At 38.7% G+C, this 19,200-nt stretch overlaps 2 protein-coding genes and 1 long non-coding RNA gene across 4 annotated transcripts in view; 1 reads left to right on the forward strand and 2 right to left on the reverse strand.

Moving 5' to 3' along the window:
* Nucleotides 1–33: 33 nt before the first annotated feature.
* On the reverse strand, nucleotides 34–10,972 carry tfr1b (transferrin receptor 1b). The gene is made up of 19 exons (XM_084939742.1): nucleotides 10,884–10,972; nucleotides 8,964–9,018; nucleotides 8,530–8,737; nucleotides 8,189–8,408; nucleotides 7,944–8,078; nucleotides 7,502–7,586; nucleotides 7,223–7,345; nucleotides 6,826–6,921; nucleotides 6,556–6,695; nucleotides 6,172–6,341; nucleotides 5,958–6,077; nucleotides 5,759–5,844; nucleotides 5,610–5,673; nucleotides 5,414–5,481; nucleotides 5,266–5,333; nucleotides 4,277–4,367; nucleotides 3,930–4,157; nucleotides 3,708–3,842; nucleotides 34–2,841 (listed from the first exon to the last, which is right to left on the reverse strand). Exons 2-19 carry the CDS (start codon nucleotides 8,994–8,996, stop codon nucleotides 2,629–2,631), a joined length of 2,283 nt encoding a protein of 760 aa, XP_084795868.1. The 5' UTR covers nucleotides 8,997–9,018; nucleotides 10,884–10,972; the 3' UTR covers nucleotides 34–2,628.
* Nucleotides 10,973–11,808: 836 nt separating this feature from the next.
* Nucleotides 11,809–18,076, reverse strand: LOC146380565 (uncharacterized). Its single transcript, XR_014801323.1, has 2 exons — nucleotides 17,833–18,076; nucleotides 11,809–16,784 (listed from the first exon to the last, which is right to left on the reverse strand). It is a non-coding gene; the product is annotated as an uncharacterized LOC146380565 (long non-coding RNA).
* Nucleotides 18,077–18,148: 72 nt separating this feature from the next.
* sh3kbp1 (SH3-domain kinase binding protein 1) overlaps nucleotides 18,149–19,200 on the forward strand; it is a 46,197-nt gene continuing 45,145 nt past the window's right edge. For both annotated transcript variants that reach the window (XM_084939746.1, XM_084939747.1), the window contains exon 1: nucleotides 18,149–18,437. In XM_084939746.1, the coding sequence (XP_084795872.1) occupies nucleotides 18,434–18,437 (4 nt within the window). In that variant the 5' untranslated portion in view covers nucleotides 18,149–18,433. The remainder of the gene's footprint in view (nucleotides 18,438–19,200) is intronic.

The raw sequence follows: 19,200 nt of genomic DNA on the forward strand, positions 1-19,200 counted from the left end.
TAAGGATTAAGACAATGAAGGAGCGAGACAGTCTTTATGCTAAGCCAAAGGGTTTATTGCAATTTTCTACTGAACATGGATGTCACGATAAAGAATGTCAACAACATCTGAAGTACAGAAATCATTCTCAGTATTTTTCAGCAATACGGTGAGCCAAAACAAATTTTCTAATGATCACATTTCTAGTTCAGGATGTGGAGAAACTTATTCTTGTAATGGATGCAAGATAATACAGGAGTAGCTGAACTAATGAAATCGCTTAAATAATGAAACAGTTTTCAGTGACAGATCCTTTTGATACGATTAGTAGCTTTTAATATCCTGTACTGATTTATGACATTTTAACTTGACGGTTATAACTCTACTAATTCAGGGATAACAATTCCAAAAAAAAGAAAAGAAAAAAAAAAAAAGTTGGAATTATGATCAACAAACAACCACAAATAAATTTAATTTGGACAAGTGAAACTCTGTAATATTGTTCCACTCTGAGCTATACTTTAGTAACATGCAGTGAGGAGAAAACTCATGCAAGTGAATTCATTTGTGTTTTCAGTCACTAACAAAGAAAAGAGGTTTTGAGGTCACAAGGCTAACAGACCAGGTTTGTTGCTATAACTTTAATGATTATAGTGCACTCATTTCAACATCCTTCAGTGCTTAGAATTATTGTATAAGTAGTAAAAGCCTCATATGGACTGGATTCACTGGGAAGGCAAAAAAAAAAAATGATAATGAAAACAGCAGTTTCCCTGTTATGTCAATTAAATGTCTGAATTTTAAAATAACCTTGAAGGATAAGTAAGCCTAAGTCACGTTAAAGTAATAATGTAGTTATAGACATCATAGCTATTAAAAGAGTGAGACCCTGTAAAAGCTTCAATATGCTACTGCAGGGTAGTTTTAGGTGTGTAGCCCCTTTCTCCTTTTCCCAACCACTTCTTGAGCTTAATTTAAAAAAGGATCAGCAAGTTACAATTTGATTAAATTAAGAAAAACTGATTAAACTCAAAAAGCAACATTTTGAATCTGATGCAGGTACTGACACTGGTATACTTTTATTGGTGCCACAATTTAAACCTAATTGGCTATGAGCCCCTACTGATTATAATAACCCTATAGACACAGAACTATCAATTCATATTGAAAAGTTAGAAATGTGAGCATTGAGTTTTTCCTAGCTGATTTATAACTAATACAAATGACAAATTGCTTTTCCCACCACCCCATCTAGATGACTTTGTTTATGCGCCGTTTGGAATAATGTCCTCATTTTTCTACCTCGACCTGTACTGTCAATCCTGCCCAGATGAGGCTCACTATGATTAGTAATAATATTAAAGAGGAAATGTATGCACAAACAAAAACAGTAGGAACCAGAAGAGTGCACACACTCTATGAAGGACAATACCTATATGCACACAAAACAAAAGCCCAAAACAAATAAAGTATAAAACTCTGGGAAACACTGTTCCCGATAAGTTGTTCCACTTTTCAAGTGAAATATGAGAGACACTGCTCTCGATAAATACACGTATACAAAAAACACACAATGGTAGGCAAAAACTACCGTCACTGTTTATCATTATGGAAGGCACTGCTCCCGATAATGCGGTTTAATTATGGAAGGCACTGCTCCCGATAATGCGGTTTAATTATGGAAGGCACTGCTCCCGATAAAAATATCAAAACTCATTAAATGCTCCAAAGTAGACAGTGCAACATAAAGGTCTCTTTGAGCTCAGAGGATTTAGTATTGTGCCTGCATTGCTTTTGTTTGTTTTTTTAAACCTTATTTGACATTCACTTTGTCACCAATTGCAGAATAAACCTCTTTGCTTGTGATAAATAAACAATTTTCCACAAACTGCAGACAATTTTTTTGTTTCCTTGCCAGCTTTAGTCAGGCATTGGAAAATCTCATTAAATACATTTTTTTTTTTTTTTTTTTTTTTTAAATCTACCAAGATACAATTTTTTATACCCTTAATTTCTCCCTTCTAACAGAGGGAGTCCACAGATGCACTTATGTCAGTCTATTTGTGAAAGCCTGCTTTTACAGCAGCTCAACGCTAAAGGAAGAAAAAGAGGGTAGAAAGATTAAACTTTATCTGGGTCTTTTTTTCCCAGCAACATTTGGAGTCATTTCTGTAGCAGATACTGCCGTAGGTTTCGACAGTATAACCGTCATAATTATGGAAGACACTGCTTCCGATAATGTCGTATAAAAAGACAAACAGCTTTATAGTGGACACTGCCACTGATAAATAATTAAAAAAACAAAACAAACAAATACATATAAGGTCTTTTAGTGCTTTGATGGCAAGTGGTCGCAGCAAGAGCTTCGAGTCTACTTGAGAGGAGGTGGATTTGTCAGTAGCATTTCATTTCTTCAAGTAATCCTTGTTCACAGTTTTCAGCCCTACACTTTAACACTGTCCTCTTCGAGACTATTTGTGGAATTGATTTGAAATCCCCTGAAATCTGAAAAGCCTATAACAAAGGTTGGGGTTTCTGATTAACGGCTTGTGCTTTTAAGTGCTGATATTGGAGCGCTATGATTTACTTTCCAAAAAATACACATGCAAACACACAACTCCCACCCTCACATCTCTGCGTCCCACCAATTTAAATTTCTTCATCGAGGTCCCAGATGTTTCCCACCATGGCATTGGCACATCCCTGCAAGTTCCAGGTGGCTAAGGCCAGCTCGGTGTGGAGTTCATCCACGTCAGTAGTCTCAGCAATGGACGCCAGAGTGTGGGAGCCTCGGCCAAACAGTAGGTGACGGAAGGGAACCTTAACAGGTGAGACGTATGGGGAGAGGAGGCTGTGCTCAACCTTTAGTTAAAAAACAAAAAACACATTTCACATAATTAGTAACTACAGAATAGCTCTTGCTGATATTTTCCTTGTGGTTCCAGAAAAGAATGCTAGACTAGGTGTAGAAAAAGAGTCCCAGCTTTTTATTCATTTCCATCAGCTGGGATATAAGACACCAGGACGTCACTACACAGTAACTAACAGATAAGGTACCATAAAACAATGTCGGCCACTTGTGTAGATTGCATGCGTTGCAATAAATCGATGCACCCACTTACCATTTCTTCTATCAAAATATAAAGCAAGGAACCTTAGAATATTGTGCTCAAGATTTTTTGCACAATATTTTAAGTTGGGTCAAACCAAATCACTAGTTTTTTTTTGTAATTAAAATACAAAATCCAGCATCTTGTAGTTTTTTTGTTTTGTTTTGTTTGTTTGTTTTAACTTAAAACTCTTCTGCTAAGTAACAAAATGGCATGTCTGAGCTTTTGGTTAATGACAATCTTGTGTAAACCAACATTTTCTGATGCGAGCACAGCACTGCAACACAGACGCCAAGCTTCATAATGAAGTTTGGTCTGTCAGCATCTGTGACATCTATAAACTGACTGAGCTTACAATTCCATGTGGCTTTAGTTTTCCTCTTTGGAAAAGAGGAAAACTAGGGCCACAGATGTTTTGCATGCTTGTCAAGCTCACAGTTGAGCTTTAGGTATTACAACTTACAAAAATTAGGAATGAGAGGGGAGAGACAAATTAGATTGAGGCTCAGCAAACCTGAACAAATGAGGGGTACGGAGCAGAAAAGTATTTTCAAAATGTATAGTTTTTTTTAAATTACAACACACGACCCAGCAGAGGTCTTGTAATACATGCATTACCATCATGATCCTGTTGTTGAGGATTCGACAGGCTTCTTTGTCATCCAAGTTGGTGTTGGCAATGTCATTGTAGAGGTCCCTGGCAGCACGCTGGAAGGAGCCTCGTGCACGGTTCAACCAGCTGGGACTCAAATCCTTCACCAGACAAAACAAATATTCTTAATCACATGAAATTCATAACATGGATGAAAATGAAACAAAAAGAGTCAGGAAGACGCCAACCTGTGAGAGCAGCCGGACGTGTTTGTAGACGCCCGCCACAGCCTTGATGAGAGTTTTGCTGTACCGGTTCACATCCAAGCTCAGCAGGTGGTCATGAACCAGGTGCAGGGCCATCTGACCAGCAAACTGTGCTGCTATCGCCGTGATCTTGTTGGTTTGATTGTTGGTTTCATAGTTAAGTTGGTCCATGGTGTCCAATTGAGTGCCATAATAAGTGTAGACCTCAGACTTAAGTGGAGAAACATACAGACAGTTCAATACACATCACTGTTTGCTTAATGTTTAAAACGACAAGCAGACTTTTTTTTTTTTGTTTGTTTTAAATATATAAATGAACCACCCCTCACATTTGGTTTGATGAAGTGAAAGGAGACTGAGGGAATTCCAGAGAAAGCCAAGAAGGGATAGGCTGGGTCATCTATTGTCATCGGTCTCATTCTGAATGCAGGGAAAGAAGAAAAAATAAATAAATAAAAAATTGTTATTGTAGATGGGTAAAACAGAAAGAAACATTAGGGGGGTCGATGTCTCAAAGTAATCCCTGATTATCTGCTATGAAATAACTGGTTTAGAGTCATTTTTATAAGTGTTTAGACAGTTATTTTAAAGGGGCCAATTATACTTATTTTTGGCTCTAGTAGAACAGCTTTGTAGGACTCACACTTATTAATATTTTTTAATCTTATACAGAGCCTTTGTGTAGTCACTCAGCTCATCCTGTCTGAAACGAGCCATTTTAGCTCCTCTTCCTTACTTCCAATTGGTTCCCCACTTTCGAACAACAGGTGGATTGGGGTTACAACCGGAATACCTGGGATGACCATATTAAGCAATATTCCACTCGTTATGGCATTCAGAGCTGTGTGAAGCTCAAGCTTTTGTCTCAAGAGGGTGGTTATAAAACTCCACCAACATGTGAAAATACCTGGATTCTGATAACTGGCAGAAATTTGCAAGCTTAAAGAACATCAGATTTCACTGATTATTAGAGTCGTTTTACTGTACAAACTATTTAAGATCACCTTTGCCAACTTTGAAAATATACATATTCATTCACACACACACACACACACACACACACACACACACACACACACACACACACTTTAATTTTGCCTACATAAATGTTTTAGGACTAGCTCATCAGCCAGATAGTTGAATAAATAAAGGTGTGCAATCTCAGAGTACAATCAATCATCATCATTAGTCAAATATTGTCCAGGGGCCTGTTTATAGTAAATCCATTTGTCCCCTTCATATGCAAGAGTGTTCCTCTATTACTTGACTAAAGTTTTATGCACTGTGGTTCATTTCACCACACTGGTTTCCTACTTACACATTAGCCTCCCACATTGTTTTTCCTGCCATGTCGTACACCGTGCCAGCACCAACAGGACTATTTACCTTTAAGAACAAGGCAGATTACAGTCAGCACAAACTATCCATTTGTACGAAACGTGTATCACTATGAATCAGTGTAATACCTCTTTCATCGTGGTCTCAAGGAGGCTGTAGAGCAGTGGACTTGCTGAGGCCATAAAGCCCCCCTCACCTTGTAAAGAAAAAGCAACAAATCAAAAAACAAACAAACAAACAAACAAAAAACCCAAAAGAGGTCAACTGACAAATGCCACCATTTAAGTGCTGAGATGTCCTGCGTGTGTAAATTTGTCTACATACCCATGACAACCCCATCCAGACTTATGTAGGTGAACACTTTTTTGTCAATAGAGGCCATATAACCCTTAAAAAGAAAACAAACAGATGAGACATGTTAAAACACTATCAATACAGTAGGCATCTCCTTTCAAAAGGTATGCAGTTCTCACCTCCAGCCACTCTGTAGCGCCAACACTTCCATATTCTCCTGCACTCCAGCTCGCAAACACCAGGCTTCTCCTGGGCTTGAACCCATCTACAGACGACATGCATACCAGATGATAACACCATGATACTTCTTGCACTGCGGTCCAGTGTACCCAGTCCCACCAACTGTTGTTTGTATAGCATTTTGTTTTTATTCCTTACCATTCTCGACCATTTCATGGAAAGCTTTGGCCAGCTGTACCAGTACTGAGGTGCCAACAGTGGCTCTGGCGTAGCCGCTACCCCAGGCATCCCTCTGAGCTCCCAGTACAATGTAGCGATCTGCAGATTCATGAACAAATCCATCTTAATGTCACACGTCTTGGCCTAAGACTAACCAAAAGCTAAGTCACGCCAAATAAAAGTTTAGTCTTACCAGGATCATCAAATCCTTTGATCACCCCAAACACATTATGGATCTCCTTGTTCACCAGCTTGTTGTTGACCTCAACAGTGATGTTCTCAACGCCTCCCAGCCTGTAAGACACTTGCTTGAATCCACCTTTAAAACCACTTGTTTCATCTGGTTCAGGACCACCAATTTTCCTAAAAGAACACAAATGAAAAGTTTTAACTGTGGCAGATATAATACTGAACTCAGCAGCATGAAATTGTAGAGGTGTCTGGCAGCTGTCCTGTTTAACTGATGCTGATGGTAAAGCCATGATCATCATGGTCATCACACAGTGGGTAAACATATGAATGTTTCTTAATCTGTAGAACACTGTTCATGTCTGCATTGATCTGTGTGTGGCCTTACTGAAGAAGTTTTACAGCAACACTGCGGGTGAGAGTCTGGGCTGGGATTTCGGGGAGGCCAGATGACCGAGTTGGGGAAAACTGGGTGTGGTTAAAGGAGGGGAATCCAGGGGTGTAGGGGTCACCTGAGCCCAGATGGACCTGAAGGGGACATGAAAACACAGATTCAGGCAAAAGGGGGGGGGGGGGGGGGGGGGGGGGGGGGGGGGGATATCCACTACCATAACAAAACAACACTTTACTGCCTACTTGACTTATTTTACAAACTCACATGTCCATAGAGCACAGGGTCAGCTACATAATTGTAATCAGCTTCATCGGGGTAGATCAGAACAGCAGACGCCCCTCTACCATCAGCATTGGCCACCTGAAAGGAGGAGAAAAAAAAAAAAAAAACTAAAGAATTTTGTTTGTGGAACAAAACCTGTTCGTCAGCTTCCTTAATTTAAATGCACCTCAAAGCCTTCCAAGTGAAGGCTGATCAATGTAAAAGATAAGTGTAAGCTGAACAAGAGAAATTTAAAGAAAAACTCTGACAACCAGCTGTGAGTAACTGAACCCATTTCCTCAAAGTTGCAGTTAAATTTGAGTTACTCACAAGTAGAATTCATTTTTCTAACGCTTCACTCTGCTACCCTACCTACACCATCTTCATCATGCACACATACCTGCTCTGCAAAACTGATCTTTCCAGCACGGACGAGCAGCACGCAGCCTTTTAACTCAACCTTATTTTTATTCACGATATCCAGGTCCTCTTTACGCCCATAGTTGCCGTACACAAGTTTGCCCTGTAAATACCAATTAATAGCAGTTAGTTAAATTAACAAGATACACAAGGTTTCTGAACAACAGTCCTAACTACAAATCTTCTGACATTCGTGGTTTGTTTCACAGGTTTCAGAAAGTGAAACTAAAGTGGTTCTTTGCCAAAGCTTTAGGCTCACCTGAACTCTGTCTGTAGCGCTGTAGGCCAGATACCCAGTAAGGCTGAAATCTTCTGAACCAAACTGAACCTTGTTTGGATTCTGGCTGCAAAGGAGAAGGCAAGAACCTGTTAAAAATCATTTTCCTTGGACACACTGTATTTTACAGGTTTGTGACATTTCAATCCATTTTTTGTCACAAACATGCATGTGCGTTCCAGTGTTTATTTAACAAATATACAACTTATAATGAAGCATTAGAAAATGTCAATGGACAAATTCAGGTGTAATTTGTAGAATTCTTTTTTGTTTTGATTTTGTAACTCCTCCTTTTACACTAAACAGTTTGGCGTGCAAAACTCAAATCAGGAAATCACAGAGACAGAAAGCCTCCCTCTGAATTAATGCCACAATCATTTGATTAAATAAAAAACGTATTTATTTTTTTTAAAGTTCCAGGTACCTGTCTGGGATCGGCAGCTGAACATAGTGGACGTCTGTCCAGGGATCCATCTCTAGTTTCTTGAATTCATCAAAGATGCTGTTTGCCAAACTCATGTCTTTATCACTTCCTGAACGCCCGGGCTTACCAAAGTCCCTGCAGAAAGGACATCTTATTTACTTTTTCTGTTGGCATCTCAGTTTAGTCTTGAAATGATTGACATTAAATGTGTGTTTGGTTTGAAGGTGTGTGCATATTCAGTGTACCCTAGAGTCTTTTGAAAGGCCTCTCTGGTCATTTTCCTCGCAAGAAGTTGAGAGATGCTCTTGAAGTCCATCTCAACTTCTGCAGGTTGTGCAACCGGAGCTTGTGTCACTGGTGCAACCGGAGCTTGTGTCACTGGTGCAACCGGAGCTTGTGTCACTGGGCTGCAGTTCAGCGACTCCACTTTAGGTTTACTGTGACTGATATAACCAAGCAGATAGCCTGGAAGACAAAGCACACACCAAAACCGATTAAAATGTAGTACATACAAAGTACATAAAGAGAGTCATTTTCCTTTCTGTAGACTTGGATTAGTATAAGAGGTTTTCAGAGCATAACCTACCAACGATCAATATCAGCAGGGTTCCCAGGAGTAGGAAGGCAATGGAACACCGGCTATAATTTTGAGGTGCCGGCCTGAAGCTTGGTGAGCCCTCTGCCTCCACGTCTGTAAACTCCTCAGCGCCATCTTCAGACAGTTTGACCTCCAGATGCCTTTCTCCGTTCTCTGTGGGCTGCAGGGGGAACCTGCTGTAACGCACACTTTTAACCTGGAGAAGATCAGAGCGAAAACTATGAGAGCGACATGCTCCAGATTCAGCAGCTGCATAAGAGCAAGAGCAGCAAAGTAGTAACAATGGTCGAGTTGTTTAAAAAAAAAAAAAAAAAAGCAAACAAAGCTTATCACTTTGTGATTGCTTCCGTTTTATCAGTTTGCTCAAGATACAAACGGTGATGAAGATGTGACAATGTGCAAAATTTAGGCTGTGAACGTACCACGCCGTTAAACGCCAATCTCATCTGATCCATCGCTCCTGGATTTGTTGTTGTTCTAAAAACAGAATATAGGACAAAGAGGCAGTGGGCAGCAAAGAGAGAGAGGCCAGGAGAGAGCACGAGAGAGGAGGGAAAAAAAAAAAAAAAAAAAAAAAAGAGGACGTGCAGCAAGTCAGGTAACAGAGCAGCTATTCATGGTATTGCAGGGTGGAGTGTTTCCTCTACACTAACTGCCTTAAAACCCTTATTTTATATACAGTAAAACCTTGTTTTATATACACGGTATTCTCTATCTGAGCTGTGGATCACACAGGATTTGGCTTTTCTGGTTGTTTTTGGGAATACAAAGAATGCAAATATGTGCAGGAAAGACTTGGACGATAATGGAGGAGACACAAATCCTTTAGGGGGTCAGGAAGGACATCTGGTATCCAAAAAAAACAAAACAAAACAAAAAAAAACCCAGCGTAGATCTGCAGGGGCTGTCTCCTGTGGTCCCACACAGACAACAAGTTAACAGAAAATAAGTAATTGAGCCAGTTCTCAAGTAAAATAAGGATAAAGAATAGTATTCAATTGTCTTTACTGTACCATGCAGTTTACAGCTTTGCTTGGCATCTACAAAACTGTGTCACCTTATGAAGGCTGTGCCGTTTGTTGTTGAAATTTGTTTTATTAACACTATGTGGATCAGAGTGCATATAGAGTGAGAATCTGTTCAACTATATACTCTGTATAAAGGGAAGAATGAGATCTGTGCAGTGCAGAATTACAGCATCCCTTTCTGCTATCCAGCCCTCTCATCTACAAGATGTGGGCCTGTAACAAACAGGAGCAGCCTGCTTCTTAATATATTACATCCATCAGTTAACCAGTGCACCCAATGATTGGCACGAGTGGTTCATACTAGCAATGTTTAATTTTCTAATTAACTTACAGGGGAGTAATATTACAGCCAGTACTAAGGATGTAATAGTTCATGTCTCTCTGCTGGACAAACTGTACTGAAATGAAACTATGGAACATTATCATATCAGCAAACATCAGAAAAAAACAAAACTGTAATTGTTGGTCGACTAATATCAGTGACCAAGTTTATCACATAAAGGCACCACACAACAAAAACGTTACATCATTTTTTTGGCATTTAAAAACACCAGGAAATATATACTGAAAAAATAACCTAAAAATATTTGTGCTATCTAAATGATGTCTGCTTCCTTATGAGTTACCGTATTTACTAATCTTTCTATTGAAACATGCCATGTGTGGTTTACTCGAAGGAGTAAGATTTCCCCATGTGTCACGTCCTTTGAAGACATTTTGTCAGCCTGCAGATAATACAAGTACTTCCTGCTGCAGTGCATCTTACAGCCAGCAAATAACGTAGTTTAATTCAACGATCTTCAAATAAATCCTCCCTCCATTAAGGATAAGGCTTACATACTTTTATAAAACATTACCAGAGCATACAATGTATACTCGTTGTTTGTCCAATAAAGTTCATTAAATAAATACATAAATAAATAAAGTTATAAAACAAGAAGCCGTTGGGGAGTGGTTCCTGAAGGTTACATCATGTACCAGCTCCAAGTGAACTTACACTTGCAGGCCCAATCTTAATAATAACGCAGAATGCGTTGTTATTATTAAGATTGGGCAAAAAATAAAAGCATTACATATATGTTTTACGACTAACTATAACAGGGAAACATGGTGGCAAGAGAGTGCATTGAAAAGCCAGGTGACATTGCACACTATTAAGATAATTAGCAAAACGTTCGTTTAACACATATTCTGAGTCATTGCTTCACAGGAATCGAATGAAACGCACTGCAGCTAAAGAAAAGGCTTTCTTTTCAAAATTAAAACACATTCGCGAATGATTGATTAATATAAGACCAAAGCGAGGCCTCTCACCTTCTCGACGTTCCACAACGTCCGCCTCCTTACTGAGAAGATTCCTTTCCTTATAAAGCTGTGCCACTTCCGGGTCGTCTGTTAACACACATGCGCAGAGCCTGTGATTTGATGTGCGGGGAAATGTATTATACATCTGTACAAGTATAATTTAATGAACAACTTAAAATTATCCCAGGAAAATTTACTGATTTTTTTAGTTGTTTGGGTTTTTTTTTTTTTTTTGTTACATATGTTTAATAAGTTTGGATAAAGAAAACATTAAACAGAGCTTTTCTGCCTCCAAAAATTACACCTTTAAACTATAACTTTGTGATACTAATAAATGTATATGTATTTTTTTCACATTATTTTTTTAAAATTGCATGACATGGTAATAGTACATGAGCTACACAAAAATGTAATAATTAAATAATTATCCAGGTTTATCTTTTGCAGTGTGTCCATTAGAAATAATGTTATATGCCACTGCTATTATTTTATTTTACAGCCCATTTACGGAGCAACATCTATACTATTTAAATTTTTACGTCTATTGACATTATATTTGTGTTAACCTTACGACAGACTGGCAACCTGTCCAGGGTCATATAACCCTCCACGGTGTCCAGGGACAACCCTCACTAGGGCTTAAATACCTGGGACTCCCCCACCTGCCAAAACCTGGATCACTGATAACCTACACAGATATATGTAGCTTTTAGCATGATTAATTGATCCAGTATGAACATTTGGTACCATTTACCATAATTAAAGAATTACAATGTATTTATGTATTTTAACAAGTAACAATTGGACCCTTAGAAGACGTTTGTACTTAATAGCTTTCCCACAGTTTTATTTGTCCATTACTTTTAAAAGGTTGTGTCATTTTTCTTCTAATCTTGTGCAGTGTAGCACTTGTAGTACATTACAAAACTCGCCATTGTTAGCAGTGCCAAGAAATATGCTTTATTAAGTGGGTGGAGTTTGAAATAATGAACCTGGATTGTTGAGGCCAGGCTTCACATACCAAACAACAACAATGCTTCTGTGAATAATGACTGAATTGTTGGCATGCTCTGTTCCTTCATATATTTTTTTTTAATCAAATGCCTTTTGTAGTCTACTTCCTTTTACCAAAACAAGCAGGACAGGAGGAACAAAATACTGAACAAGCACACATTTATAATTACGCCTCATTACTAACAACCACCCACTATAATACAAATGAATGGGAAGTCATGCTGCTGTACACACACACTGTGGAAGACACTTACAGTAACTTTAGCTCATTCTGTAATGTGAATACTGTGATGTATCCATGTGATGTGGTTAATGCTGGCCTGAGAAGACATTTCAGTCATTCACTCATGTGACAATTGTTTCTTCTCACTGAAACAGATCTAATTAGATCTGTAACATCAAAGACCTCCACGGCACCCTCTCTTTTTTTAAAAAATAAAATGTACTTTTATTTGTATTTAACAGTTAAAAAAACAAACAAATAACCAAACAATGCAGTTTGGTATTCAAACCATCACCAAGGATTTAAACAAATTTCCTAAAAACTAAAAAGACATTTCTAGTCATGTTGTACCAAGAGAATCTTTAAAACCTGTAGAACTCCAAAACAGTGTAAATGAAAAACCCATATACTTCTGCACCTTCTTATTGCTTGAATGCTTCAATTGCTTGACTGGTATTTTCATGAATGTAAAAATAAAACAAAAACAGGGAGGAAAAACTACTTTTTAACAGGAAGAAATGTCAGACAGAGCTAGGTTCAGGAAGGGGCAGCCATTTGTCATTAACAGTTGAGGGTGACAGATTATTTCATTGCTTTATTGTTCTGGAAGTTTTCCAATCAGAATTTTTACAGAATGTTTACATGTGGTGAGGGCTTAAAGAGACAGGAACTTGGTAAACAGCTTCTTTAGGCTGATATCTCTATTTAACACAATGATAAAGGTTTGTATGCATGTTTTGGAGTTGTTTTTTTTTTTATATTAAGCTTAAAAATTAAAAAAAAGTTTACATTTTATTTCATGTTTTAAGTATTTTTTTATATGATTTGATGTATATTTTATACATGTAGTTTTAGCATCTATTTAAATTAACTTAATTTAGAACATTCTTGAAGATAACTACCCAAGTAAGTGCCAAGAGATGTTTCTTAGTTTCCTGCTGAGCAACTTGCTTTTCAGCAAACTTTTCTTTCAGTTGCAACCATCAGACATGCTTTAGTGTTATGAAACCAAGATCAAGCTCTTAGGGCAATTTGTTATGGGTTACTGAGATGCACAAACAGTCTTGTAGAACTCTTAAGATTTAATGCATTCATGAAAAAAAGCTAAGCAAATGGTAGTAAAACTATAATCTAATGCATAATATAGTGCAAGTATTTTAATACTTAATATCAGTAGCCACAAACAAGATGTTGCTTTTGCCATCCCGGTCCCACCTTTAGTCCCATCCTTGCAGATAAAAGCGATCAAGATTTTCTCAAATGCAGCTTTTTATTTTTTTGCATATGTGATGTACAAAATCCCCCAAAATGTGCTAGAAATCCTTCCCACAGTATTAGGAACTCTTGTTATGTTTTTCTACATTTACAGTAGAGGGCAAACTATAACTAAGGCTGAGTCCATCATGTAATACCAACCCTCCGCCAGATGGGGTCACCTTAGTTCTTTGTGATAAATTATTTTTCTCTGGAGGATAATAACCACCATCTCTGATGATAAAACAATTCTTCATCCTTAAAGCAGCAGCATCAATGTGTGTGAGAAAACATCCCGTTGACACTGAGAAGGTAGAAACTAACAGTGTTGCATTTTGTTGATGTCTGTTATGGCATTAAATTTGTGACATTTCAACTCCCACTGTGACTATGGTTCATTAAATGACACCATTAAAAACAAAAAAACAAATTAACATTAACATTGATTTAAATTACTTAAGTGATGTAATAGAATTAAAATAGAAACGTAGGAGACTGAAGACGTAATCAAGTCGTTTGTGAAAATAAAGGTTCTTCTTTTTGATAACGATATTGAATTAGTTACAAATTCTGTATTGCCATTTAGCATAAAAGTAATAAAAAGGTCAAAAGTCAATATCATAGGCAACTTCATTGTCAATTCTGAAATATGTACAAAACATACATAGGACCGAAACATCATTTCCCCCTAACTAGCATGTGCAAGTCGAAGCTTATCATCGAGTTACGAGAGTATGAAATGTAGATGTGAACATAAATATCTGTAAGTATGAGTTATGTCGTTAAAAAGCTACTTAAATTATCAAAATTAAACTACTTAGTATGCAGAATAATCTCTGCCGATGCTATATTTATATATGTAAATATTATTTTCTCCTGCTCCCTTTTTCACAAGGGGTTGCCACAGGGCTTAGCTCTGCATATTTGAATTGGAAGATTTTTTTTTTTAACCAGATGCCCTTGCTGAATGAATCATTATTAATGATGTATAAATATGAATGCATTTCAGTCCTACAATCCCACATACCATAGGGCAACGGCATTAGTCAGCATATCAAATGCATTTGAGAAGAGCTTTTGTATTTGATGCTTTTTGTTGCATTTAAACTAAACATTTAATATTTAAGAATCCTTACTTTTTTCAAAATGTGTGATTTATTTATAAAGTTTGGGAATAATTAGAAAAATTAGTGGCTTTGAAATTGTAAATATGAATGACATTTTTTGACTTGAAAGATTTGCAGTAACCCTGACAACAATATTGTCAAGTCAATATGGGAAACAGCTAATAACATGTTGTTTAAGTACTACATTCTTTCCACATTATGATTTAATAACACAAGACGACACAAAAATAAGCAAATCAATCAAAAAACTTGTTAAGCAGCTTGTTTCAGGTTCACTCATAGCTAAAAGAAAAGAGCATAAGCGTCTTTTTTTCCCCTGTCTTTGAAGCTAAGCTAAGCTAATCTAATGTTGGCTGGTGCTTCATGGTTGTCATGGTGATCGCAGTAAATTTGTAGCATTCTCATCCAACCCTTGGCCAGAAATACTGAATCTGAAGATTAATTTGGTGTCTTACACAAAACAGGAGTGTTGTATTGTTTTCTTTTATACTTAATAATATATCACAGGCCACTCTAGTTTACAGCAGATAGAAGCTTGCAGCACTGTATCTACAAAATCCCTCACACATGCAAGTCAAGGTCAGACAACTATCCCTGGCGTCACGAACACCTGAGATGCGTTGACAAATATAGTCTATCTACATTCATGTGAATACCATTTCTGCGCCGTACTACAATTTATCATATCAGATCTCCTTTGTTGTCAGTAGAGCAGCTTGTTCTGTCAATGTACGCCAACTAAGTCGCAGCTGATTGTGAGAAAAAATCCTGGTCTCTTTCTGTCCAATATCTGCTGCATCATTTCATCGCCCTCTTTCTGCTGCTGCCAGCACATTCTCCCCTACATGTGGTTTGATCCAGAGAGGGCAACAGCACTGCATCAGCATGGTGTGAGAGAGCGTAATTATGTGTTTGATGGTGTATAAAAGTCTGAATACTGTCTCTCACAATCAGAACACTATATTACAGTCAGCATATTGTGTCTTTCACGTTAATTTTGGAACAAGCTTATTCATCAGCAGAGGCCAAAGGCAAGGTGGAGGTCTGGAAACACTCTTATTTCTTAGCAGGATTAAGCAAAAAATAAATAAAAAACGCCAGCCTGAATTTCATAAAACTTGCTTGACAAGTTGAATATGGGCACAGGGAAAAACCTGTTCAGTTTTATTTGCAGATACCAAATATGTCTTTGGCACTCGCATTGACACAGGATGTGTTTTCCAAGGTTCTTCGCAGTTACAGTTGGTTGTCAAGAAATTTGAGCTTACACAGGTGTGAGGCTTTGAGCTCACACCAACTTCAAAGGCTGTTGGAAATATTGACATATTTACTGAAACCCACATAAACTACCCAGATCTGGAGTGTTCTTATTTTTAGAGAAAAGGCATTTCAGAAAATGCTATTTTCCAAGTGAATCCATTTTTCCAAGTATTGAGGGATGAATGTGCAGATTTGGATGAATTGGTTACAGAAAATATTATTTTTTTTTGTAAAATGATTGCAAATATAACTGTTATTTAATGTAATACAATGGTATTCTCTTTATGTTATTACATAATTTTTTTTTTCTGCATCCAGATTTCTTAAGCTCAAAATCCTAAAGATTGAGTAGGTTAAAACCTATCTTTCTTATGCTCTGTAGCACTTTTTAAGCATCAATGCAACGATGCAATGGCCAAACAAACAAGCAGAACAAACCAGTTGATAGTATTTGTCCAAGATGGAGCAGTAAGTCAGAGGAAGCAGAAGATTACTGGATGGAATAGGGGACTGTAAGATGTTGGTGGTCATCGACCTGTTTACAATTCTTCTAGAAATTCCCATCACCTACTTGAGGCGAGACTTGCGGCTGTGATCGAAACACAAATGACCTACTTTGTCAAACCCACAGTCCCTTGTGACAGTACATTTGAGAGGAAGATGTTCTGGTATAACGTAGCAAACTGCATGGAAGTAGTGCAGCAAGGCTTGAAAGAGAAAATCTTTCCTGGGGAATTTGCAAGCAGGGGCTTTGCAGGAACATCCACAATAAAACCACATAAGGACCTGGGGATAAAAGTATAAGTAAACCATCAAGACAACATCAGAGGTGGCAGAAAGTTGCAGTCAGCAGCTGCAGTAGAAAAGAAATGATCAATGTTGGGCAGGAAAGTGAGCAGACTGTGGAAAACCTGGGGTAGATAGTTGTAGGATCCCAGAACTCACAGAACACCGAGGATGTCGGGACACCCACTGACATCCCAAATAACAGGTTTTCATAGCTCCACAACCCTCCAACAGGTGCTGCCAACTCTGAATGATAGAGGAAGGGCAAGTTAGCACATCTGTAAACAAATAGGCCTCATCTGCTGTTTTATTGTTTCATTTCAGATCTAATGTGGTTGAATAAACAGTCAAAATTCTAAAATTTATGTCAAAAGTTTACATAACCTATCAGTAAAAGTAGTCAGAGTGTTCAGCTATATAATACGGATGATCTGATATCCTGGTGTTGGTGTTGTTCCCAGACCATCATGAAAATGTTGTTCCAGGTTCAACATTGCAAGTGACCAATCACATTGTTGTGACGTTATTCTTTTGCGCGCCAGGCCATTCGTGCATTTATGAAATTCCAATGTTGCAGGGACAATATCAATTCTGCTTACTGTTTATTAAAGGGTTACGGTTAGGGTTAGGGTCAGGGTCCGTTGATCGGTGGACAGAGGCGGTTTCTCGCAGCTTAAGTACAGTTTTTTGTTTTACGCCGGTTTTTCCCGAAGTCGCAAAAGTATGACGTCACAACATTCTGATTGGTCACTTGCAATGTTGATCCTGGAACAACATTTAGTATGATGATCTGGGAACAACACCAACACGAGGAAATCAGATCGTGCATATAATACACATGGAGGCAGTCAGAAATCCACCTGCACGCACTGTGCACACGATGCTGTGAAAAAGCATTGACAGCATTTCAAAAGCTTTTTTTGCGTTTTTGTTTCAGATCCAATTAATCTCAATATTAGACAAAGATGACCTGAGTAAATGTTGATTCAGTTTTGATATAACGGGAAACGGCTGCCCTGACCTACCTGGTCCCATGTGAAAAAGTCATTTTCTCCTAAATCTGGTTGTGCCACTCTTGGCACCAAGAACTGTTTGTTTGTTTGTGTTTTGTTTTTGTTTATTTATTTATTTATTTTTATTTTACCGTGAGGCGACTGTCGTAAATTTGAGGTATTTAAACAGGATTTTTATTCAAACTGGCTGTATGAGATGAAACTGCTTTAAAAGGTTTCTAACATAAACTTGATCAAATGTGGGAATCCTTCCATAGACCTCAGTTCTTCTCTTAACTTACCTGACTTCCATTCGTCGTTCTGATATTTACTGAAAAGTAGTCACATGTGATGTCAAAACAAACAAAAAACAAGCAAAAAAACAAAAAACAAACCCATGTTACACTTTCCATTGCACTGCACAGCGCGTTTTTTGGGTGTTGGGATTTCCTGTCCCATAACACAGAATTTGTCCCTGCGCCATCTGCTCCGAGTACATCACGCGTGGTGCAACACATTGCGTCACAGCGTGTTCATAACGTACCCTCCTGCTGTGGCTAAATGCGAATGGGGAAGTCAGAGTTTACACGGTGCAATTGAAGGCAACGCGGGAGGGAGAGAGAGGGAGAGAGAGAGATTCGTTCATCAGCTCTTTTTCCGTCTCTGGTCACTCGCTCTGCCTCCTCTGCCGTGTCACCGGAGATAAAAAAAAAAAAAAAAAGAGGAAGGAATATGGTTTCGTGTGACGCTCCTCCCGTTTCAGCAGCGCTGCTGTAGCGGATCTGTAGCACGAGCAGGAGGCTGGGGCTCGGTCCGGCGCAAACCCCCTTTATACCTGAAACAACCGCCTTCCCCGTTACCGAGCAGGCTGCAGGAGCACTACCAGCACACCGGGACACATAAATGGGTAAGGTGACGCTTTTTTCCTCTCTCTATCTCTCTCTCTTTTTTTATTAGCTTGTTCCTTGTAGAAATTCCCAGAATAGCCTCCAGTGCCTCTGCGCATCTGGATGGGGACAGGAATCAACCTCCGGTCCAGATGCGCGCAGGGTTCAGCCTCTCTCCTTCCTCCCCACCTCACCTCCCCTGACGTCGCTCCATGCATAGCAGGGCTGTTTCGAAGGCGACCGCAGGCTCGGGGTTGTACTCTCGCACATCAGGCTTTATTCACGATTAGAAAGCCCGCGCGTGGGAGTTGCAGCGCGTCCGCACGGGAGCGATTTCAGGAAAGCAGCGCCGGGTAGCATTGATGAGTTGCAGATGTTGACACGTTTACATTCGCTCTCTGTCTGTCTGCCCATTGTGTCCCACGAAGTCTCCCCAGCTCTGTGGATGAAACAGGCCTTACCGTTCTCATCATCGCCATTATTTCCCACGGCACTGCGCTGTTGCACGCAATTCATGACTATTAATTACCCACAGAGTCCGCGGACGAGTAATCAATTACAAGTACAAATGAGCGGATTGTCTCACAGGCGTCATGCAGACCCGGAGGTTCAACTTTTGTTTCCATGCTACTTTTCCCCCTCTTTTTTAAAATCTCTAAAAAAAATTCCTTATATTTCTTATTTGAACGGCTGACTCACAGATCAGCAGCACTCTCTACAATTCTGAGCAGTAATGAAGATATTTTGCAGATATTTTCCAGTTACATCCTATTGCTTTTAAAT

This window comes from Perissodus microlepis, chromosome 9 (assembly GCF_051167445.1).
Source record: "Perissodus microlepis isolate ML-2025 ecotype Zambia chromosome 9, ASM5116744v1, whole genome shotgun sequence".
Classification (NCBI taxonomy): Eukaryota; Metazoa; Chordata; class Actinopteri; order Cichliformes; family Cichlidae; genus Perissodus; species Perissodus microlepis.